This window comes from Carcharhinus amblyrhynchos, chromosome 21 (genome assembly GCF_965287045.1).
Source record: "Carcharhinus amblyrhynchos chromosome 21, sCarAmb.v2.hapA, whole genome shotgun sequence".
Lineage (NCBI taxonomy): Eukaryota > Metazoa > Chordata > Chondrichthyes > Carcharhiniformes > Carcharhinidae > Carcharhinus > Carcharhinus amblyrhynchos.
Window position 1 is genome coordinate 987364 of NC_137344.1, and position 24442 is coordinate 1011805.

Below are 24442 nucleotides of genomic sequence, written 5' to 3' on the forward strand. Positions count from 1 at the left end.
AGCTAATACCCTCCATACCAGGCAACATCCTGGTAAACCTTCCCTGTATTCTCTCCAAAATTGGACACAATATTCCAAATGTGGCCAAAGCAACATTTTATACAACTGTAACATAATTTGCCAACTTTTATACTCAATGCCCTCTCCGGTGAAGGCAAGCATGCCATATGCTTTCTTCACTACCTTTTCTACCTGTGCTGCCATTTTTAGGGATCAGTGGACCTGTATGTTGGGATCTCTGTGTTTCTATGCTCTGGATGGATCTGCCATTTATTTTATAGCTCCCACCTGAATTGGATCTACCAAAATGCATCACCTCACATTTTCCATGTCAAATTCCATCTGCCATTTCTCTGCCCAAATTTTCCAGCCTATATCCTGCTGTATTCTCTGACAATCTTCGTCACTATCCACAACTCCAGGGGTCTGAGTGTCATCCGCAAACATTTTCTTCCAAATTATTTATGTATATTACAAATAGCAGAGGTCCCATTACTGAGCCCTGCGGAACAACATTAGTTACAGGCCTCCATTCAGAAAAACACCCTCACTGCTATCCTGTTTTCTATGGCCAAACCAGTTCTGAATCCATCTAGCTAGTTCACCCCTGATCCTGAGAGATTTAAATTTTTGTATCAGCCTGCCATGAGGGACCTTGTCAAATGCTTTACTAAAGTCCATGTAGACAACATCCACGGCCCTTCCCTCAATCTTTTTTGTCACCTCCTTAAAAAAAAACGCAAATCAAATTAGTGAGACTTGACCTCCCACATATAAAATCATAGTTAGTCACTAATAACACCATTCAGTTCCAAATGTGTATAGATCCTATCTCTAAGAATATTCTCCAACAATTTCACTATCACTGACATCAAGCTCACTGGCCTATAATTACCTGGGTTATCCTTGCTATCCTTCTTTAATGGGACAACATTGGCTATCCAATCCTCATGGACCTCATTTGTGACCAACGAGGAATTCAAGATTTCTGTTAGGGGCCCAGCAACTTCATCTCGTCTCCCTCAATAATTTGGAATAGATGCCATCTGGCCCTGGGAATTTGTCTACCTTTGTACTTTTTAATTCACTTAACACTTCCTCCCTCATAACAATGACTTGTTCTAAAGAGTTAACACTTCCCTGAGGCACCAGCCATCAACGTGTCCCACTCCTTTGTGAATACTGATGCAAAATATTTGTTAAGGATCTCACCCACTTCCTTTGGTTCGACACATAATTTCTCCTCTTTGCCCTCGAGTGGGCCAACTCCTTCTCTAGCTACCCTCCTTAATCCTGTCTGCCAAGGACATTGTGACCCTTTTTGCCCTCCTAACTCCTTGTTTGAGCTCTTTTCTACTTTCCTTGTATCCTTCAAATGCTTCATCTGTTTTTAGTTGCGTGGACCTTACGTATGCATCCTTTTTCTTTTTGATTAATCTTGCAATTTCCCTGGTCATCCACAGTTCCTGAATCCTGCCTTTCCTGCCCTTCCTTTTCACAGGCTGTCAGAGTGCTTGTCCTGCACTCTGATCAACTGCTCCTTAAAAAAGACTTCCACATGCCAGATGTGGATTTATCCTCAAATAGCCTCTCCCAAACAACAGCCTCCAAATCCTGCCTAATCCAGTTGTAGTTAGCCTTCCCCAATTTAGCATCTTAACACTAGAGCAACACTCATCCTTTTCCACGAGTATCCAAAAGTTTACAGAATTGTGGTCACTGCTCGCCACATGTTCCCCCACTGCAACTTTAATGACTTGGTCAGACTCATTCCCTAGTACTAGGTCCAGTGCAGTCCCCTCTAGTCAGACTATATATTGTTCCAAAAAACACTCCTGGACACACAAACTCCTCACCATCGAACCCTTAGCCCTAAGGGATTTCCAGTCGGTATGAGGAAAATTAAAGTCTCCCAGTACAACAACCTTATTATTTCTACATCTGTCCAGAATCTGCTTATATATCCGTTCCTCAACATCCCCTGGGCTGTTGGGAGGCCTTAGCACACCCCCAAAATAGTGACTGCCCCCTTCCTGTTTGAGCTCTACCCACAGTGTCTCATTACACGATTCCTGCAAGGTGTGCTTCCTCTGTACGGCTATAATATGTTCCCCAACTAGTATTGTAATTCCCCCACCTCTTTTACCTTCCCCTCTATCTCATCCAAAATATTTATATCCCAGAATATTTAACTGCCAGTCCTGTCTCTCTTTTAACCCAGTCTCCGGTATCACAACCGCATCCAAGTTCCACGCATGAATCAAGGCTCTAAGTTCATCTGTCTTACCTGTTATACACCTCGCACTGAAGCGGATGCACTCCAGACCTCCAAGCCCAAAGAGTTCGACCTCTCCCAGCGTGCTCTTCCTCTTAGCCAGCCTGGCCTTGGTCCCACACTCATCCCTCGTCTCTACGCTTGCTGAACTATTGTTTTGATTCCCACCCCCCCTTGCCAGTCCCCATCAGTGCTGTATGGCAGTATTATATTGTGTCAATCAGTTCTGTATCCAGTGTTGCACAGTGATAACCAGTCCCCTCCAGTTTTAAAGTTTATTTATTAGCGTCACAAGTAGGCTTACATTAACACTGCAACGAAGTTGCTGTGAAAATCCCATAGTTGCCACACTTTGGCACCTGTTCAGGTACACTGAGGGAGAATTTAGCACGACCAATGCACTAGTCAGCACCTCTTTCAGGCTTTGGGAGGAAGCAGGAGCACCCAGAGGAAACCCATGCAGACACAGGGAGAACATGCAGACTCCACACAGTGACCCAAGCTAGGAATCAAACCCAGGTCCCCAGCACTGTGAGACAGCAGTGCTAACCACTGTACCACTATCCTGTCCAACCAACCAGTTCTGTATCCCAGTCTTACATCATGACAACCAGTCCTGTATCCCAGTTTTACACCCTGATGACGAGTTTCCACCAGTCCTGTACCCAAGTCATCATTTGAATGGATGACTAAGTCCTAAGATATGTGGGTTAGGTGGATTGGTCATGGTAAATTGCCCCTTAATGTCAGGGGAACTAGTTAGTTTAAATACATGGGATTATGAGAATAGATCCTGGCAGGATTGTAGTCAGTGCAGATTAAATAGGCCGAATGGCCTCCTTCAGCAATGTAGGATTCTATGATTCAATGACTAGTTTTCACCAGTCCTGTATCCCACTGTTACACCTGTACCTACCAGCAAGAACCTATTAGCTCAAATGTCTTTTTCTGTAAGGGTGATAGAGTCCCTGTACTTTACCTGCACTTATCTACTGCTGCTACATAAGTCAAAATGCTCTCTCCATATACAAGCTAACTTGGATGGCTAGAGTCGCAACCTACAGTATTGATGTTAATTCCCATTTATCATTAAACATTAAAGAAGTCTTTAAGGGGACAAAAAGAGTTGAATAACTGGTATTGGTACCTTTGGTGCCTTGTTTGCCATCACTTTCCAATGCCAAGGTTTGGTGATAGTCTTCCACTCTAATGATGCCAGATTTCTCTGGTAATCCCGGGACAGATTTTGCCACAATCACCCAAATCTTTCGTCCATCAACATTCAAGTCATGCCGCTCACGAATGTAAACATACTGGAGGCTGAGGTTAAGGAAAGAACTATTTGGTCACAAAATAAGAACACGTTTTGTTCATTCAGGCTGTGGGAGTCATTCAAGAGGCTGCATTTGAGGTAACTTCATTGCTATGATATCATCAGGATAGTAGAAAACAAAATAGATGGACTTAACATAGAAACATAGAATTTAGGAATAGGAGGAGGCTATTTGGCCCTTCGAGCCTGTTCCACCATTCATCAAGATCATGACTTTCTATAAAGGGTGACCAGAACTGTACACAATATTCCAAGTGTAGCCTTAGTGTCTTGCATAACTTCAACAAGATGTCTCAACTCCTGTATTCAATGTTCTGACCAATGAAACCAACATGTTGAATGCCTTCTTCACCTCTGTCCAGAAGGACAGAAGAATGAAGTACAGAAAATGCAGGATGGAGCTTAAGAAAGCAATTAGGAGAGTAAAATGAGAACATGAGAAAGCTCTGGCTGGTAAAAATAGAGAAAATTCCAAGATATTCTGCAAGTGTATCAATGGGAAGAGAATAACCAGGGTAAGAGTATGCCTCCCTAGGGCCAATCTATGGGTGGAGTGTTGAGCAAATACTTCACATCCATCTTCATCCTAAAAGAACAAGAACGAAGGGATGGAACTCAAGGAGAGAGTCTGTGAGATACTTGAGCAAATTGACATAGGGAAGGACAAGGAATTAGCAAGCTTAAAAAAGTGGACAAATCTCTAGGACCGAATGAACTGTGCCCCAGGGTGACGTGGGAGGTAAGGGAGCAAATTGCAGGGGCTCTGACACAAATTTTCCATTCCTCTGCCAGGTGACTGGAAAACAGCTAATGTGGTGCGGCTATTAAAGAGTTGTGGCAATAAGTCAGGGAACTACAGAGCAGCAAGTCTCATGTCAGTGGGAGGGAAACTATTGAGAAAAAATTCTGAAGGACAGCATTCATCTCTACTTGGAAATACAAGATTCAATCAGGGATAGTCAGCATGGCTTCATCAGAGGGAGGTCACGCCTAACAAATTTGACTGAATTTTTTGAGAAGGTGACCAGATGAGTAGATGAGGGTGGTGCAGTCAATGTAGTTTATATGGATTTCAGCAAAGCCTTTGACAAGGTCCTACATGGAAGACTTGTAAGGAAGGTAAATTCACATGGGATACAGGGTAATTTGATAAAGCGGATTCCAAATTGGCTCAGTTAGGGGAGACAGAGGGTGATGAGAGAGGCTGCTTTAGTGACTGGAAGCCAGTATCCGGTGGCGTCCCACAGGGATTTGTGTTGGGCCCAATATTGTTTGTCATTCATATAAAAATCAGTGAGAGGGTGGGAGGGTGGTCAGTAAGTTTACAGATGACACAAAGATTGGCTAGGTGTTTAACAGTGAGTGTCTTGGGCTTTAAGAAGATATAAACAGAATGGTCAAATGGACAGATAAAAGTGGCAGATGGAATTTAACCCTGAAGTATGAGGTGACAAACTTTGGAAGGAATACTTTGACAAAGAATGGTAGGACACGAGGAAGTTCCGTGGAACAAAGGGACATTGTGTTTGTCTACAAATCTCTGAAGGCGGAAAGGCATGTTAGTAGGGTGGTGAAAAAGGCATATGAGACACTTGCCTTTATCAATCAAGGCATTAATTATAAAAGTGGGGAAGATCATGTTGCATTTCTATAGAACTTTAGTGAGGCCACAGCTGGAATACTGTGTGCAGTTCTGGTCACCAGAATAGCAAGCATTGATTGCTCTGGAGGGAGTGCAGAGGAGATTTATCAGGATGATACCTGGCTGGAACATTTAAGTTACGAAGAGAGGTTGGATAGGCTTGGGTCATTTTCATTGAAGCAGAGAAGACCGAGGGGTGATCTGATTGAGATGTCCAAGATTATGAGGGGCGTGGACAGAGTGGATAAGGAGCAGCTGTTCCCTTTAGTTGAAAGGTCAGGTCAGTCATGAGGGAACACAAGTTGAAGGTGAGGGGCACGAGGTTCAGGGGAGAATGTGAGGAAAATCTTTTTTTTTAGCCCAAGGGTGGTGGTGGTCTGGATGCCCTGCCTGGGAGGGTAGTAGAGGCAGGATGCTTCACATCCTTTAAAAAGCAGATGAAAGTAAATTACTGCGGGTGCTGGAATCTGAAACCAAAAGAAAAGTGCTGGAAAAGCTCAGCAGGTCTGGCGGCATCTGTCAGGAGAGAAAAGAGCTAACATTCCGAGTCCAGATGACCCTTTGTCAAAGGTTGCTAATGGCTGTCTTTTCCCCTGGTTTCTGTGGCTATGACTCATTGTTCATTCCCTCACCCTGCAGTGTATCTCCCACTTTTTATGCCTTTTAGCTTTGACAAAGTGTCGTCTGGACTCGAAACATCAGTTCTTTTCTCTCCTTACAGATGCTGCCAGACCTGAGATTTTCCCTTTTGGTTCCTTTAAAAAGTACCTGGATGAGCACTTGGAACATCATAACATTCAAGGCTATGGACCAAGTGCTGACAAATGATTTAGGTGAGGAGCTTGGGTGCTTCTCGCGTGCAAATGCAGGCTTGATGAGCCAAAGGGCATCTTTTGCATTTTACGATTCTGTGAAGGTGGTAGTGAGTTGCCTTCTAGAACTGATGCAGTCCATGTGGTACAGATACACCCAAAGTACATTAGAAAAGGAGTTCCAAGAATTTTACCCAGCAAAGGTAAAGAAATGGGTGACATATTTCCACATCCGGATGGTGTGCAACATGCAGGGGGACGTGCAGGTCATGATGTTCCTGTGCCTTTGTCCATCCAGGTGTTAGAGGATGCAGGTTTGGGCTGCAAAAGGAATCTTGGTAAGCTGCTATAGTGTATCCTGTCGATGGTGTATTAGTGTTGAAGGAAATGAATGTTTAAGTGGTGGATGGACTGTCAATCAATCAGGCAACTTGGATGGTGTTGAGTTTCTTGAGTGTCGTTGGAGCTGCACTTGTGCAGGCAAATGGAGAGTTTCCATCACATTCCTTACGTGTTGATGGTGGAAAGCTTTGAAGAATCAGGCGGAAAGAGTTACTCCCTGTAGAATTCCCAGCCTCTGACCTGCTCTGGTAGCCGCAGTGTGTACATGGCTAATCCTATTTAGTTTCTGGTCAACGGTAACCCTCAGGATGTTAACAGTGGGGAATTCAACAATGCCAATACTAGTGAATGTCAATGGGAGATGGTCATATTCTTTGTTGGAGATGGTTGTTGCCTACCATTTATCAGCCCAAGCCTTCATATTGTCCAGGACCTGCTACATTTGGACACAGACTGCTTTAGTATACAAGGAGTCACAAATGGTGCTGAACACAATCATCAGCAAACATTCCCAGTTTCTAACCTTATGATGGAAGGTAATTGATGAACCAGTTAAAGATGGTTGGGCCTCGGAACTCCTGCAGCAATGGGACTGAGATAATTGACTTCCCAAAACCAGAAAATGTTAAGTCGGGCTCATAGAACATAGAACATAGAACATTACAGCGCAGAACAGGCCCTTCGGCCCACGATGTTGCGCCGACCAGTTACAAAAACAATGACCCACTAGCCTATACCAATCCCTTTTCGTCCATAAACCTATCCAGAGATCTCTTAAACGCCCCCAAACTAGACGCATTTACAACTGCAGCAGGCAGGGCATTCCAATCCCTCACCACCCGCTGGGTAAAGAACCTACCCCTGACATCCGTCCTGTAGCTACCCCCCCTTAATTTAAAGCCATGCCCCCTCGTGCTAGCTTTCTCCATCCGAGGAAAAAGGCTATCACTATCCACCCTATCTAAACCTCTAATCATCTTATATGTTTCAATAAGATCCCCTCTTAGCCGCCTTCTTTCCAACGAAAACAACCCTAAATCCCTCAGTCTCTCCTCATAGGACCTCCCCACCATACCAGGCACCATCCTAGTAAACCTCCTCTGCACCCTCTCCAACGCCTCCACATCCTTCTTGTAATGCGGGGACCAGAACTGCACACAGTACTCCAAGTGCGGCCGCACTAGAGTAGTGTACAGTTGCAACATTACACTGCGACTCCTAAATTCAATCCCCCTACCAATAAACGCCAATACACCGTACGCCTTCTTAACAACCTTATCTACTTGATTCCCAACTTTCAGGGATCTATGTACACACACACCTAGATCCCTCTGTTCATCCACACTATTCAAAGTCCTCCCGTTAGCCCTATACTCGACACATCTGTTGCTCCTACCAAAGTGAATTACCTCACACTTCTCCGCATTAAATTCCATCCACCACCTCTCGGCCCAGCTCTGCAACCTATCTAAGTCTCCCTGCAGACTATGACACCCTTCCTCACAATCTACCACACCTCCAATTTTGGTGTCATCAGCAAATTTACTAATCCACCCAACTATACCCTCATCCAGATCATTAATAAAAATTACAAACAACAGTGGCCCCAAAACAGATCCCTGAGGCACACCACTCGTAACTGTACTCCATGATGAATATTTACCATCCACCACCACCCTCTGTCTCCTATCTGATAGCCAATTCCTGATCCAACTTCCTAGATTACCCACAATCCCATACATCTGCATTTTCTGCAGAAGCCTACCATGGTGAACCTTATCGAACGCCTTACTAAAATCCATGTATACCACGTCAACTGCCTTGCCCCCATCCACCTCTTTGGTCACCTTCTCAAAAAACTCAATAAGGTTAGTAAGGCACGACCTACCCGCTACAAAACCATGCTGACTATTTCTAATCAATTCATTACACTCCAAATAACTATAAATCCTATCCCTAATAATTTTTTCTAAAACCTTGCCCACAACAGAAGTAAGACTCACCGGTCTATAATTCCCGGCAAAGTCTCTGTTCCCCTTCTTAAACAATGGGACAACATTCGCTATCCTCCAATCCTCCGGGACTACACCAGAGACCAATGACGACCTGAAGATCAGAGCCAGAGGCTCTGCAATCACCTCTCTAGCCTCCCAGAGAATCCTAGGGTAGATCCCATCCGGACCAGGGGACTTATCTATTTTCAGCCCCTCAAGAATTTCCAGCACATCCCCTTTATCAACCGTAATACTGTCTATTTTACACCCCTGCAACCCAATGTCCTCCTCAGCTATATTCATGTCCCCCTGCGTGAACACCGAAGAGAAATATTGGTTCAATACTTCTCCAATCTCCTCCGGTTCCACACACAACTTCCCCCTGCTGTCTGTAACTGGCCCTAATCTTGCCCTGACCAACCTTCTGTTCTTGACATACCTATAGATGCTCCACGCATTGAAAACATTTCCCCTAATCCCCAATTCTCATTGACTCCAATTTTGCTAGGATTCTCAATGTCACATTCTGCCTAAACGTCAGGGTTACGTTGTTGGTAATTTTGAGAGAACAGGCTGGGGTTCTGTTCACTCTGATTGAAGGCTGGTGCTCTGAGCAACGTGACTGGCATGGTAACGAAAACCACAAACAAATAGGCAACTACCTCTCATGACATTGTGGCATCACTGTCCCATTCTGGAGCAGAGAAGACAGGGGAGCAAGCTGATTGAGGTGTACAAGATTATGAGGGGCATGGACAGAATGGACAGGGAGCAACTTTCGCCTCAGTTGGAGGGTCAGTCATAAGGGGGCATTAGATTCAAGGGGAGGGGCAGGAGGTTAGGGAGGATCGGGAGGATGAGGAAAACCTGTTTTACCCAGACAGTAGTGACAATCTGGAATGCGCTGCCTGGGAGGGTGGTGCAGGCAGGTTGCCTCACATATTTTGAAATGTACCTGGATGAACACTTGGCACCTCAACATTCAGGGTCACGGTCCAAGCGCTGGAAAATGGGAGTAAGTGGGAGGGACGGTGTTTCTTGCGTGTCAGTGCAGACTCGACAGGCTGAAGGGCCTCTTCTGTATTGTATGCTCCTTCCACATTCCCACAATAGATTAATTTTGTACTATGTTGTGCAAAACACAAGCTTTGCGACTTCCAATCGTGGCAAGACCAGAGTCCACAAGTCAGAAATCTGGAAGATAATGAGATGAGCAGCAAGAAGAATGCTAATTAGGAGGCCCGAACATTTGTTTTGAGCACTTCAATATCTCCACATTGACACCAAAGCAGCTGCATCGACTATTGTTGAAAACAACCAGAAATTTAATTGTACAAGCAGAAAAACTATTTGGCCCACTGTACCGGTGTCAACTTTTCAAAAGATCAATACAATTAGCCCCATTCTCCTGCTTAGTTTCCACAGCTCAACAAGTCCTTTTTCAAGTAATTGTCCAATTTCCTGCAGAGAATGCATTCCAGATCATAACCAAAACAAACATTTACTTTGCTTTTTCCGCAACGCACTTAAGCTAATGGCTGAGATATATCTATTACTTTAGATCGCCTGAAGACTGATGCATATCACAATAAAAGTGCTCAGCAGTAAACCACAATGCATTAATGCACAGGGATATAACGAATCCCGATACCTCAGTGCATTAGGCATTTATCACAGGAATTCAGAAGGGCATAGAGGTCACATTCAAGCAGTGTTCAACATTTCACTGGCAACAAACCACTTTCTCAAAACAACTGAGAAAACAATAACTCTCTAATTCCAAGGAAGTCTGAATTCCCTGTGCAGTCCCTCCTCCACCCCACTGGGCTCCTCTGCACTGCAGTTCGAAGAGCAAACAGGACACTCCAACACTGGAAAGGATACATCGCGGTTGGCCAAAAGAAACGGGTATTTGACTTCCCAGTAAATCACTTTCTGTCCATCACAGTCCTGCTCGTAAAGTTCTGCAGAGTAAAAAGGAGACAATTTAATGTTAACCAGTGATAGATCAGTTCCCCGAGCTACATCAGTATGTAGTTACTCCATTGTGTGTGCGCCTCTATCCATTAAACTTTACTCTCCACCTCCTACACCTACTGCTAATTCTCCAAAAAGGGATCACATTCCAGGTTGTGGGAGCACAGGCCCCAGCTGCCCTCCCAGAGCATTACACACAGATCACCAGACAAGAGCTATTACAGGGCAGTTCCATTCCGCCCTCAAAACATCTATACTGAACAAATTTGACTGATTTTCCCCTCCTGAATATGACTGATTCATGACACAAACTAATCCCAGTACCTTACCCCCTGAATTTAGTTACTGCACTGTAGGATGGGACCTTGGAGTTCCCTGGCCTGAAGAGGAACAGGCTGCAACTTAATATCTAACTCCTTTCCCAATATAACAGCAGCTCTGCAATACACTTTGCATTAAAAGTAGATAATTTCAAATCAACAAGGTGACACGATCAGGAAAAAAAAACCAAAAGAAAGCAGTGAGAATGCATTATCCTTCTAAAATACATTAACTAAGCCATCCCACTCCCTTTAAAATGAAGATCACACCTAGTCAGTGAAGGGCAATGATATTCAGATCAAAGTGATTAGGCTGTTGGTCAACCATTCCCAGAGCAGTTAAAGCACAGATTAGATATACAGTAATAAAGATTCCTCTACTCTTTCAGAGGGAGATAGAAACAGGAGGTGGTCACATCACCCCTTCAACCTTCATAGGTCATAGTTGATTTGATTTGTTTCAATCATATACTTTAATCCTAACGTAAAAAAACACCCCCATTGCATAATGGTTTGCCCTTCAGCTACCAACTTAGTGAGACATTAGGAGCAGTTTTGATCTTGAACCTTTAGGAAGTGATCAGAGTAAGCATTGACTTCAAACTTTTAAAGCTAAACAGTTAAAAAGTTGGATTCAAACCTATTCAAAATATTTTTAAGAAGCGGGTTGATGGGTTTTTGATAAGAGAGGGGATTAAGGGTTATGGGGAGAGGGCGGGAAAGTGGAACTGAGCCACGACAGATCAGCCATGATCTTATTGAATGGCGGGGCAGGCTCGAAGGGCCAGATGGCCTACTCCTGCTCCTATTTCTTATGTTCTTATGTTCTTATGTTCTATCTGAAATGAATGTGCTGATTTAACCTTAGCAAATTTTACCGATGTTCTTTAAAATGTAGGGTTTTTATATGGCAGATGTAGAGATGTTCCCAATTGTGGGGAATGCAAACTAGTGGCTCTTAGATTTATAGCTCCTAAGAAGTCCAATAGGATATTCCAGAGAGTGTGAGAATGTGAAACTCTACCACAGGAGCAGTAGGTGATTGGCACAGATACATTAAGGAGAAGCTGGATAAACACAAAAGGAGAAGTATTGACCTATAGATAAAGTAAAGGAAGAGTCTCATGTGAAATATTAACATGAGCACTGATCTGTTGGGTAGTGGCTTGGTTCCTGTGCTGTACATTCAATGCAAAAACATTTAGCAAGTTTGTACATTACACATGACCCAAAGCTACATAAAATATCTCAGCTACTCTAGGTGACAAGCAGACAAAAGGTTAGGCAGACATGAACAGTACCTGAAGGAGGTGTTCCGAATGAGAGCACACTGTAAACAGCCCACACAAAGAAATTAAACATGGAAAACAAATACAGAAACTATACAATAAAGCAGTTTTTTCTGATCCAAGAAATAGTGTTATAATATTAATATAGTTTGTTTCTAAGAATCCTCAGATGTAACATTTGATCATGGAATGGGAATGTTGCTTAGAAAGTCTTGTCCTGTGTTATTTGATGTGGCAATGTCTCAATAAGCTGCATATAACTGCAGCAGCATGTGTGACTGTTTACACAAGAACAAACGGATTTACAGCCATATTCAGCCAGATAGAATCAGAGGTACTGCTGAAACAAACCAAATTCACCTCAAAAGACCAGGTGAATGGGGAGTTAAGATGAAAGCTGATAAAGCAACAACTTTGCTCCAGAAACCACTTCTCCCCATAAAAAGAACCAAGTGGTCAGGCTAACAAAGACCAGAATATCACAAAAAAAAGTTAACAGCCAGATGATATCAGATCTGTCTGACACAGAATGCACAGGGTGGAACTTCCCAGCAGCTTCCTGGGCTGGTTGTTTTAAAACACAAATAGACCATCATGTAAAAAAAGACACGTTACCACCCACCACCTCACCACACACCAGAGGAGTCTTTAACATCACACAGGGCAAGTGGAAAGAAAACGATTGTATAAAGACTACCTGACCTGTAGTTCAGCAAAGCTCACAGATGTATGGCAGCTGTTTAAACAAAGAATTACATCAAAACATCTCAGTCGGGAATATCCTCGGAGCTACTCCCACTTTGTTGCATTTCCAACAAACTTACAGTTGGGAAGTAATACCAGCTCCAAGAAAATTGCCCGCCTTTGAAAATACAGAGCGATACACACAGTAATTAATAACTGACAAACTGAATAATCATTTACCATTCAATTATTAAAGGTCAGCGATTTGACAACGACTAGTGACATAATCCACTTGGTTTCACATCGAACTGCTGGGAAAGAAATGGATCAGGTGACCACAAACTTGGTCAAAGAGGTAGATTTTCAGAAACATCTTACAGTAGGAAAGAGGGGTCAAGAAGCCATAGTTTAGAGAGGAAATTCCAGAGTTTGGAGCATTGGTAGCAGAAGACACAGAGGCGACATAGTTGGGTGACGGTTTCACCAGCTAAATTGAAGCAAGGGCAGAATCCGCAGTATTATGGAAGTGGAAATGGTCGTGGAGGTGGAAAGTGCCAGGATATATTTCACCAGCCTATCATTCCCTCCACGCACTCTCCACCCTCCACACCCCCCCCCCCCCCCCCACCAAAACCCTACATCCACTCCCCAATTCTCCCCCTCCCGTGTTCACTCGCCAACCCCTCACCTCCCTGCATCACTGCCCAAACCCCACTACCCTGCACCCAGTCTCCTTCCCCTCAGCCCCTCACCATAAACCAACTTGAAAGATTCTGCTTGTTCGTCTCTCGTCATTTTTAACTTTCTTGAAGGGGGTGACTTCTCTCCTGGGTATCGATCCACAGATACTAGCAGCTGTTTTACTTTGATCACATCCAAAATAAGAAGATTGTTGATCCAGTTCTCACTTTATTTCCATATATTCCAGCAGAAGTTAGTGGAAACTGCTAGGAAGAGGGGTAAGAAGCAAATCGGGGAGACAATCCCCCAGGGCTGTTCCCCTCCAAAATAAGTTTTCTGTCCTGGAGGCTACAGTTGAGGAAGAATCAACTGGAGATAGCCAAAGGGAGCAGGTCTCTGGAGGTGAGCCTGCTGTGAAGGCTCAGGTGGGTAGGGGAAGTAAAAGATTGGGCCTGGTGATTGGGGACTCCATAGTTAGGGGGACAGATAGGAGAGTCAACAGTAATGAACGGGACTCAGGGCTGGTGTGTTGCCGCCCAGGGACTGGGGTCTGGGATGTCTCAGAGTGGGTGTTCAAGACTCTTAAGGGAGAGGGGAGTCAGCCCCAAGTCATAGTTCATGTGGGGACACATGACACAGGGAGGATAAGGGAAGGGGATATTAAACAGAAATTTATGGAGTTGGGGTGGAAACTTAGGGCCAAATCAAACAGAGTGGTTATCTCGGGACTCTTGCCTGTGCCACGGGATAGTTTAGAGAAGAACAGAGAGAGGTAATGTTTGAACTCGTGGCTGAGGGGATGGTGCAGGAGGGAGGGGTTCAGGTTCTTGAACAACTGGGGCTCATTCTGGGGTAGGTGGGACCTCTACGAGAGATGGTCTACACCTGAATCAGAGGGGAACCAATATCTTGGGGGGAAAAATTTGCAAAGGCTATGCAGGGGGGTTTAAACTGATTCGGGGGGGGGGGGGGGGGGGGGGTGGGATCCTGAGTAGCAGGGATGAGATTAAGGGGGTCATAGATGAGGACTGTAAAGCACAGCATCGTGGGGGTGGAGTAGAGCATGGTTTGAAATGCGTATACTTTAATGCGAGGAGTATTCGCAATAAGGTGGATGAACTTGCAGCGTGGATCAGTACCTGGAACTTTGATGTTGTGGCCATTTCAGAGACATGGATAGAGCAGGGGCAGGAATGGTTGTTGCAGGTTCCGGGGTTCAAATGCTTCAGTCGGAGTAGAGAAGGAGGTGGGGGGGGGGGGGGGAGGAGTGGCATTATTAGTCAAAGACTGTATCACAGTGACAGAAAAGAAGTTTGATGAGAACTTGTCTGTTGAGGTAGTATGGGCTGAGATTAGAAATAGGAGAGGAGAGGTCACCCTGTTGGGAGTCTTTTATAGACCTCCAAAAAGTTCTAGAGAGGCAGAGGAAAGGATTGCAGAGACGATCCTGGACAGGAGTGAAAGTAATAGGGTAATTGTTATGGGAGACTTTAACTTTACTAATATTGATTGGAATAGCTATAGCTCTAGCTCGTTAGAGGGGTCAGTTTTTACACAAAGTGTGCAGGAAGGTTTTTTGACTCAGTATGTAGATAGGCCAACTAGAGGTGAGGCTATATTGGATTTGGTGCTGGGAAATGAGCCAGACAGGTGTTAGACTTGGAAGTTGGTGAGCATTTTGGTGATAGTGACCACAATTCGGTTACATTCACCTTAGTGATGGAAAGGGATAGGCATGAATCTAGAGGCAGTAGTTATAGCTGGGGGAAGGGTAATTATGAGGCTATTAGGAGAGAATTAGGGAGCATAGGTTGGATTAGGAAACTACAGGGGCTGGGAACATCCGAAATGTGGAGTTTATTCAAGGAACAGCTACTGCGAGTCCTTGATAAGTATGTCCCTGTCAGGCAAGGAGGAAATGGTCGAGTAAGGGAACCGTGGTGCACTAAAAAAGTTGATTCGCTGGTTAAAAGGAAAAAGGAGGCTTATGTCAGGATGAGGCTTGAAGGCTCAGGTAGTCCACTGGAAAGCTATAGATTAGCCAGGAGGGAGCTAAAGAGTGAGCTATGAAGAGCTAAAAGAGGACACGAGAAGACTTTGGCTGATAGCTTTAGGATTTTCCTTAATCCTTTCTTTAGATATGTTAAGAATAGAAGATTGGTTAGGGCAAGATTAGGGCCAGTCAGAGACAGCAGTGGGAAGTTATGTGTGGAGCCGGAAGAGATCGGAGAGGCACTGAACAAATATTTCTCTTCGGTATTCACGCAGGGAGATGTAAATGTAGTTGTGGAGAAGTAGATAAGGAGGATGTGCTAGATATTCTTGAGGGTTCAAAAATAGATAAGTGCCCTGGGCCAGACAGGATTTACCCTAGGATTCTCTGGGAGGCAAGAGAGGCGACTGCAGAGCCTCTGGCTCTGATCTTCAGGTCGTCGTTGGTCACAGGTATAGTGCCAGAAGACTGGAGGATAGCGAATGTTGTCCCATTGTTTAAGAAGGGGAATAGAGACTTCCCCGGGAATTATAGACCGGTGAGTCTTACTTCTGTTGTGGGCAAAGTATTAGAAAAAATTATTAGGGATAGGATTTATAGTTATTTAGAGAGTAATGAATTGATTGGAGATAGTCAGCATGGTTTTGTGAAGGGTAGGTCGTGCCTTACTAACCTTATTGAGTTTTTTGAGAAAGTGACCAAAGAGGTGGATGGGGGTAAGGCAGTTGACGTGGTATATATGGACTTTAGTAAGGTTTTTAATAAGGTTCCCCATGGAAGGCTTCTGCAGAAAATGCAGATATATGGGATTGAGGGTGATTTAGTTAATTGGATCAGGAATTGGCTAGCTGATAGAAGACAGAGGGTGGTGGTTGATGGAAAGTATTCGTCATGGAGTTCAGTTACAAGTGGTGTGCCTCAGGGAACCGTTTTGGGGCCACCGCTGTTTGTAATTTTTATAAATGATCTGGATGAGGGTATAGAAGGATGGATCAGTAAATTTGCTGATGACACCAAAGTCGGAGGAGTGGTAGATAGTGAAGAGGGGTGTCATAGTTTACAGAGAGACTTGGACAAGTTGCAGAGCTGGGCCGAGAGGTGGCAAATGGAGTTTAATGCGGAAAAGCGTGAGGTAATTCACTTTGGCAGGAATAACAAATGTGTAGAGTATAGGGCTAACGGTAGGACTCTGAATAGCGTTGACGAACAGAGGGATCTAGGTGTATATGTGCATAGATCCCTGAAAGTTGGAAATCAAGTCGATAAGGTTGTTAGGAAGGCATACGGTGTCTTGGCATTTATTGGTAGGGGGATTGAATTTCAGAGCCGCAACGTCATGTTGCAAGTGTACAAAACTCTGGTGCGGCCGCACTTGGAGTATTGTGTGCAATTCTGGTCCCCACATTATAAGAAAGATGTGGAGGCATTGGAGAGGGTGCAGAGGAGGTTTACCAGGATGTTGCCTGGTATGGAGGGAAGGTCCTATGAGGAGAGGCTGAGGGATTTGAGGTTGTTTTCGTTAGAAAGAAGGCGGCTAAGAGGAGACCTTATTGAAACGTACAAGATAATTAGAGGTTTAGATAGGGTGGACAGTGATAGCCTTTTTCCTTGGATGGAGAAAGCTAGCACAAGGGGACATAGCTTTAAATTAAGGGGTGGTAGTTATAGGACGGATGTCAGAGGTAGGTTCTTTACCCAGAGGGTGGTGAGGGTATGGAATGCCCTGCCTGCTGCAGTTGTAGATGCACCAAGTTTGGGGGCGTTTAAGAGGTCCGTGGATAGGTTTATGGTTGGAAAGGGAATGGTTTAGGTTAGGGGGTCATTGCTTTTTTCTTAATTGGTCGGTGCAACATCAAGGGCCGAAGGGCCTGTTCTGCGCTGTAACGTTCTATGTTCTATGAAACCGATCAGGAGCAGGAACAGTGCTTTAGTTACTCCCTTTCACGGCCCAGAAACATGCAGGTGCAGAAATGTAGAAGTCTGCAGGTAGATTCAGTATCAGAGAAGAGAGCTAATGTTTTGAAGAGGATCCGTCAAGTCTCTGGACTTCTGTAACCGTTTCACATGAACAAATAAAACAACCTGTTATCAATAGAGTGAACCAACCTTTCACGTAACTATCCCATTGCTTCCTATACTCCAGATCCATGTACATATCCACATAGAGCTCTGGACTATAATCAGGAAACGTTCCATAGATCTTATATTCATAAAGGCACGACTCCTGAAAAATACAAAGTCAAAGTCAGAGTTGCAAAGGATTGTGCAGTCCTCACTGGAAAAGAAACTAGCTCTGCTGAACCCTCACTACACCAATTTTGGATGAGATCTGGATACATGATAGACAACAAGATGAAAGAGCTTTTCATTAACAGTGAGTAAACCAGCTCTTTATTTCCTCGAATTTAGAAGAATGGGTCATGATTGATTGAATTGCAACCTATAAAATTCTTAAGGGGCTTAACAAGATAGATCGTGAGAAACTGTCTTTCCTGGCTGGAGAATCCAAAACATAAGATCACTGTCTCAGAATAAAAGATTAGTCATTTAACACTGAAACAAGGAGAAATATCTTTACTCAAATGGTGAATCTTTGGAATTTTCTGTCCCAGACAGCCAAAAATGCCCCATCATTGTGTCTGTTCAAGACAGAGATCGGTAGGTTTTTTGGAGGCAAGTGATTTAAAGAATTATGGGTATTATATTTCAGAAAGCCAGTTGATAAAGTATATAACTGTAGCCAATGCTTCCACATTGCCCCAGCCACTAGTTCCAGTCTATTTATAGAGGCTCCTGAATCACCAGTTAATGCTGACCTCCTGCATAAATGTAATTAAATAGGTTTATTGGGCATCATGAATTTTCAGAGTGCTGCTTCTTCATCAAATGAGACTCATCTAGTGAAGGTGCAGCACTTCAGAAGCTCGTGCTACCAAATAAACCTGTTGGACTTTAACCTGGTGTTGTGAGACTTCTTAAATGCAATTAACAATGAGGATAGTGTAGGAAGCTGGAGCTCAACCATGTTCTCTGATGACCAAATGGATTATTGAATCTTCTCATGTTTCTTATATATTTCCCTGTGTCACTGGACACCAAACAAACTGTTCCACCCACAATGACAAATCCAAGCAAAATCAACTCATTAGTGATATCTGGTATCCATGACCTTGCTGTCAAACATCCCAGTAGCTTATTTCTGGCAGAACCTGCCAGCTCCTCTGTAGACAAAGTGACTATTCAGTGATCCTTGCATTTGCCATGATCTGATCCAAAATGGTTGTTAAGCAATTGCTTACTTAATTTGATTAGTCACATGTATTAGCATACAGTAAAAAATATTGTTCCTTGCACGCTATTACAGATAAAGCATTCATAGCAAAGGAAATGAGAGTGCAGAATGTAGCGTTACAGTCATAGCTAGTGTGTAGAGAAAAATCAACTTAGTCCAAGGTAGGTCCATTCAAAAGTCTGACAGCAGCAGGGAAGAAGCTGTTTTTGTGTCGGTTGGTATGTGACCTCAGACTTTTGTCTCTTTTTCCCAACAGAAGGAGGTGGAAGAATGTCCGGGGTGTGTGAGGTTCTTGATTATGCTGGCTGCTTTTCTGAGGCAATGTCAATGGATGGGAGGCTGGTTTGCGAGATGGACTGGGCTTCATTCACGGCCATCTGTAGTTTCTTTCAGTCTTGGACAGAGTAGGAACCATAACAAGCTGTGATACAACCAGAAAGAATGCTTTTTATGGTACATCTGTAAAAGTTGGTGAGAGTCACCACCGGCGTGCCAAATTTTTACATGCATGGGAAATTGCTGATTACGAGCTCCCTGGTGGTTGGTAATTAACTTACCAGGTGGAGCTCGTAAACAGAGACCTTTATAAAGTAGGCCCCTGAGTGGGTCCATTATTGTCTGGTCCCAATTGGGACCTGTTTGTGTTCACCACAGGCTTGTGGTTTTGCATTACTTTATTTTGTACAATAAAGCACTGTTCCTTTGTAGTTGACGCCTGTAATTATTATACTGGCAATGAGGTAAAAGGAACATTTTAGTGAACCTGTTCAGATCCTGACAAGCCTGCAGTTTTTACAATACTACTTTTCAGGAAATTGGAGCCATATGAAACCAGTGTTGCAGATTGGCTACAATATGCTGAAAGAATGAGGTACTTCCTTCAGGCTAACTAAATAGAGGGAGATAACCAGCAAAAAGCCATCCTAATGATGACTGTGTGTGGGATTGCAACATTCAGTATTATGTACAGTCTGACATATCCAGCAACACCAATTTCAACACTTTGATAAGTTAGTGGAAATGGTGGCAAAACAATTCAATCCTAAACCATCTGTTATATTGCACCGGTATAAGTTCAATACAGCTACTAGATTTGCAGGGGAAACCAATGACAGCATTCCTGATATGATTAAGAAAACTGGCAGAGCATTGTGAGTATGCCCCAGCATTACCTGAAATGCTGAGAGACTGTTTCAGAACCCAAAGACAGAGCCAAACCTAGATTTTAAAAAAGCCATAGAATTGGCCTTATCTCTGAAAATGCAGAGAAAGGAGCCAAGATTTGTATCACCACACCATAGGTGGCCCCAATACAGATACAGCTCCAAATGAATGGACACCCATTGGATATGGAGCTGGACACAGGTGCAGCAATATCCATTGTAGGGAACGAGAATTTGGAAGATTATGATTGGGCATCTCTTCATTCAAGCTGAGGGTCACTAAGACAAGATTGGCAACTTATTCAGGAGAACAAGAACAGAGAATAAAGAAAATTACAGAACAGGAACAGTCCCTTCGGCCCTCCAAGCCTGCACTGACCATGCTGCCTGACTGAACAAGAACCCCCTACCCTTCCAGGGACCGTATTCCCTTATTCATATATATCTCAAGATGCCCCTTAAAAGTTATTATAGTATCTGCTTCCACTATACTCCCCCGGCAATGAGTTCCAGGCACCCACCACCCTCTGTGTAAAAAAAAAATCTGCCTCTTACATCTCCTTTAAACCTTGCCCCTTGCACCTTAAATCTGTGCCCCTCTAGTAACTGACACTTCCACCCTGGGAAAAAGCTTCTCACTATCCACTCTGTCTGTGCCTCTCATAATCTTGTAGACTTCTATCAGTTTGCCCCTCAACCTCCGTTGTTTCAGTGAGAACCAAGTTTCTCCAACCTCTCCTCATAGCCAATGCCCTCCATACCAGGCAACATCCTGATAAATCTTTTCTGTACCCTCTCCAACACCTCTACGTCCTTCTGAATTGAACACTATATTCCGACCATTATGCATAATCAGGACCACTGTAACCCCAGTCACACATGGGCAGCAAACAGTCTGGCTCCCGTTGATAGTGGTACAAGGACCAGGGCCTAGCCTTTTGGGAAGGGATTAATTGCAAAAAATCCACTTCGATTGGTAGCAAATTTTCAAAATGGGCATTTGTAGCAAATGACGCAATAGGAAAGTATCCAGAAGTCTTCCAGACAGGCCTTGGAAAAAAAAGTGCCAAGCCAAAATTTTATACAGACTCAAGATGCTCAACCAGGGTTTTCTAAAGCAGGACCAGTTCCACACACACTATGAGTGAAAGTAGAGACTAAACTGAAGCAATTAAGAGAGCAGGGGATTATTTAACTTGTGCAATTTTCCAAGCGGGCCACAACGGCAGTTCTGGTTTTAAAGCCGGACAACACAATCCACCTTTGTGGTCATTATAAAATGACAGTATAAAATGACAGTAAACAGAGCGTCTCATTTAGACAAATATCTGATGCTGCGACTAGAGCCCTTTATGCAAAATTATCCACAGGCCAGATCTTCACAAAGTTGGATATGAGTCACACGTACCTCCAATTAGACTTAACAAAGAATAAAGAACAAAGAATAACCCAGCACGGGAAACGAGCCCAACGAGCCCACGCCGCCGCATCACCCTACACCTATTCTATCCTGCGTGTCTACAAATGGAACCCCTAACTTAGCCAGATTCAGGGGAGAATAGTGTCAATTTGGTAAAAACCAATCAGCCTAAGAGCACATCTTTGGGGTGTGGGAGGAAACCCACGCAACCACAGGGAGAATGCACAAACTCCCACAGACACAGGCCCAAATCCATGTATCTGCACAGCTAGCAGTGCTAGTCACTGAGCTGTTGCGGCGCCCGTCTACTGGTCCAGGATCAAGCACACACACCGACACGAAGTACTAGGCCACTCCCGGAACCTCCAAGAGCAGCCACTCACGACCCACCGTGTGCATGCCCCTCGTTTGACAACGAGGTGGACCTCCACCTGCGGTATAAAAAGACAAAAATGTTAACTTACAAGACTCAACTGCATTTCCGGTGTCTCCCGAGGTTCCGACCTTATCTAATAGCCCCTACCATAACCCTCCATCCTTGTTTCACTCATGTGTCTATCTAACTGAACCTTAAACAAAGCGTAATCAAGAAAATATGACAGTAAACACACACAAGGGTTTGTACAAATATACTTGTCTACCTTTTGGGGTATCATTGGCTTGTGCCATATTCCAAAGAGTAATAGCAAGCATACGACAGGAAATACGCAGGGTGGCAGTTTACCTAGACAATGTTCTAACCGCAGGAGAAACCGTCAAGGAACATCACAAACAGGAAGTGTAGTGATGGTTTTCAGAAGCTGGGATCAGACTAAAAAAAGAAAAGTCTGTTTTCCCAAAAGTTGAAGTAACGTACCTCAGATACAGGGTTAACAAAGATTGCCTACACCCAGTCGATAAAGAGGTAAAAGCCATAAAAGAGACTCCAACACCAAGGAAAATGACAGAATTCAAATTGCTTTTTTGGCCTCATAAATTATTATGGAAAATTTATTTCAAACTTGGCAACCTTACAGGCACTCCGACATACTTTGTTGAAAAAAAAGTATCAGAAGTGGGCATGAAAAGAACCACTGGAGGACAAGTATCAATTACCATCCGATAGGTACTGACTCATTTCAATCCGGAAAAGCCACTGATCATAACAAGCAACACTTCTCCCTACGGAATAGGTGCAGGACTACCACGCCAGTGGAGTGTCTGATTGTGTGCACTTCACAGACATTAACTGACATGGAATGAAGGTACACACAGACTGAAAAGGAGAATTTGGCAATAGTGCTCGCAGTGAAGAGATTTAAATCAGTATGTTAATGGTCGATAATTTACCATCATAAACCTCTGAGCACAAAACAATTCCTCCCATAGCATCAGCCTGAATACAGTGATGTATTCAGGCTGTTAAGTGCCTAATGAGTATACCCTGGAGCACTGACCAGAAACAGAGCTAGCAGACACTCCGAGTTGCCTACCTTTGCTCAAAAGCTTATCCTCACCACCAAAAATGGTCAAAGTCATCTTGGCATCAAACTTTATGGATTCCTTACCAATTTCAGCAAATTTGGAACAATCCCAAACTGGCAAAATTCAGCCACATGTTAAATGGAGGAATGCAAGAATGTCCGGCACAAGACAAAGCCGTACGCAACAAAGCATCCAGGATTAAAGACCTTGTGGGGAGCCTGGGTAGTTATCCCACATCCCGCTCAAAGAACAATCCTTCAAGAACTTCATAACAGCCATCCAAAAATGAAGATGTTAGTAAGAAGCTACTTCATCTGGCAGCCTGGCATAGATGACACACAAGAGAAGATGGTAAAAACATGCAGAATGTGCCAAGAAAACCAGTAGACCCCCACCAGTAGCTTCCCTATACCACTGGGAATAGCCAACCCCATCAACACTTCCAGGACAGGTACAGCACAGGGTTAGAAACAGAGTAGAGCTCCCTCTACACTGTCCCAAACACTCCCAGTCAGGAACAGTTGATCAGAGTAAATCAGCTCAATGAGATATTTCCATTTTGCTCTCTGAACAGAGGTGTCGTCAACCTGTCGCTAAATCATAGTGTGGGCTGGTGTTCTGTTGATTGCACTCTCATGTCTGACCCATAGGGTTCCAGGTCCAAGTTCCTCTTGAGGCTTGAGCCCAAAGTTCTGGGCTGACATTCCAATGCAGATCCTGAAGGAGCACTGCACCATTGGCAGTGCTGTCTTCTGGACGTCATAGAGCTTTACAGCAGGGAAACAGGCTCTTCGGCCCATCCTGCGTGCACTGGCCATCAAGCACCTATCTATTCTAATCCCATTTTTCAGCACTTGCTCCAAAGCCTTGTATGCCAAGGCATCGCAAACACTGATCTAAATACTATGTGACATTAAGCTAATGTCCCATCTCTTCAGGTGGATGTACAAGATGGCATAGTGTTATTTTGAAGAGAACCAGGGTTTTATCCATCCCTAAACAAATATCAGCTCACACATTATGTTGGCAGAATACAAATGTTCATCCGTGATTCCAACAGAACCGAAGCAGAATAATTACTGGCAGGGCACTGGGTAAACCCCTGCCAGATCCGAAAGGCAATCCTATTGTCAAGCAGGCAGACTGACATGTCCCCAAAGGGTAAATGACCCAGGATCTGAGGGGGTCGGGTGGGGGTCGGGGGCCACTGCCTGAAGCGCTGCTCGGGCTCACGCTGCGAACCGGGCCCAAGGCCGAGTCTCTGGTTTAAAGTCCATTCAGTGCCTGACGCTGAACACCCGGGAATCACCCCGCCCCAAGCCCGGGTTCCCTGCCTCCTTCCCCCGGGCTGTGGGCCTGCTCCCCGGGCTGTGGGCCTGCTCCCCGGGCTCTCCCTCACCGGCCGCAGCAGGCGGTGGATGCGAATGCCGCCGATCTCCAGGAACCTTTCCCAGTCTCCGCTCCCCGGAGCCCCCGGCTCCAGCTCCCGGCACACCCCCTCCAGCTCCATGGCAACGCCCTCCGGCCAGCCCAGCTCCATGACAACGCCCTCCGGACAGCCCAATGCCATGGCAACACAGCCCCGCCCCTAAATACCCTCACGCCCAGTGTACACGTGACACCCAGCAGGTGGCTGGGAGGTCAGTGTAGCCCAGAGACATGGCCACTGGTCACCCTGGCACTGCCCACTTGGCAGTGCCCACTGGACAACCAGCAATGCCAAGGGTGTGGGATCCAAATAGGGGCCTCTGTGACAGCTAT

The 24442-nt window shown here is 44.5% G+C and overlaps 1 protein-coding gene across 3 annotated transcripts in view; it reads right to left on the reverse strand.

Annotated features, from left to right (window-relative positions):
- The window catches only part of pctp (phosphatidylcholine transfer protein), a 29441-nt gene extending 5220 nt beyond the window's left edge, over positions 1–24221 (reverse strand). Inside the window, exons 1-4 of one of the 3 annotated variants that reach the window (XM_080209243.1) lie at positions 24081–24221; positions 17449–17566; positions 10283–10362; positions 3423–3588 (exon numbers count right to left, since the gene is read on the reverse strand). In XM_080209243.1, coding sequence (XP_080065369.1) covers positions 3423–3588; positions 10283–10362; positions 17449–17566; positions 24081–24221 — 505 coding nt within the window. Of the gene's footprint in view, positions 1–3422; positions 3589–10282; positions 10363–17448; positions 17567–18754; positions 18776–21858; positions 22017–24080 lie in introns of those variants that run through there. The other 2 variants (XM_080209245.1, XM_080209244.1) reach the window with 2 other exon arrangements.
- Positions 24222–24442: the final 221 nt, after the last annotated feature.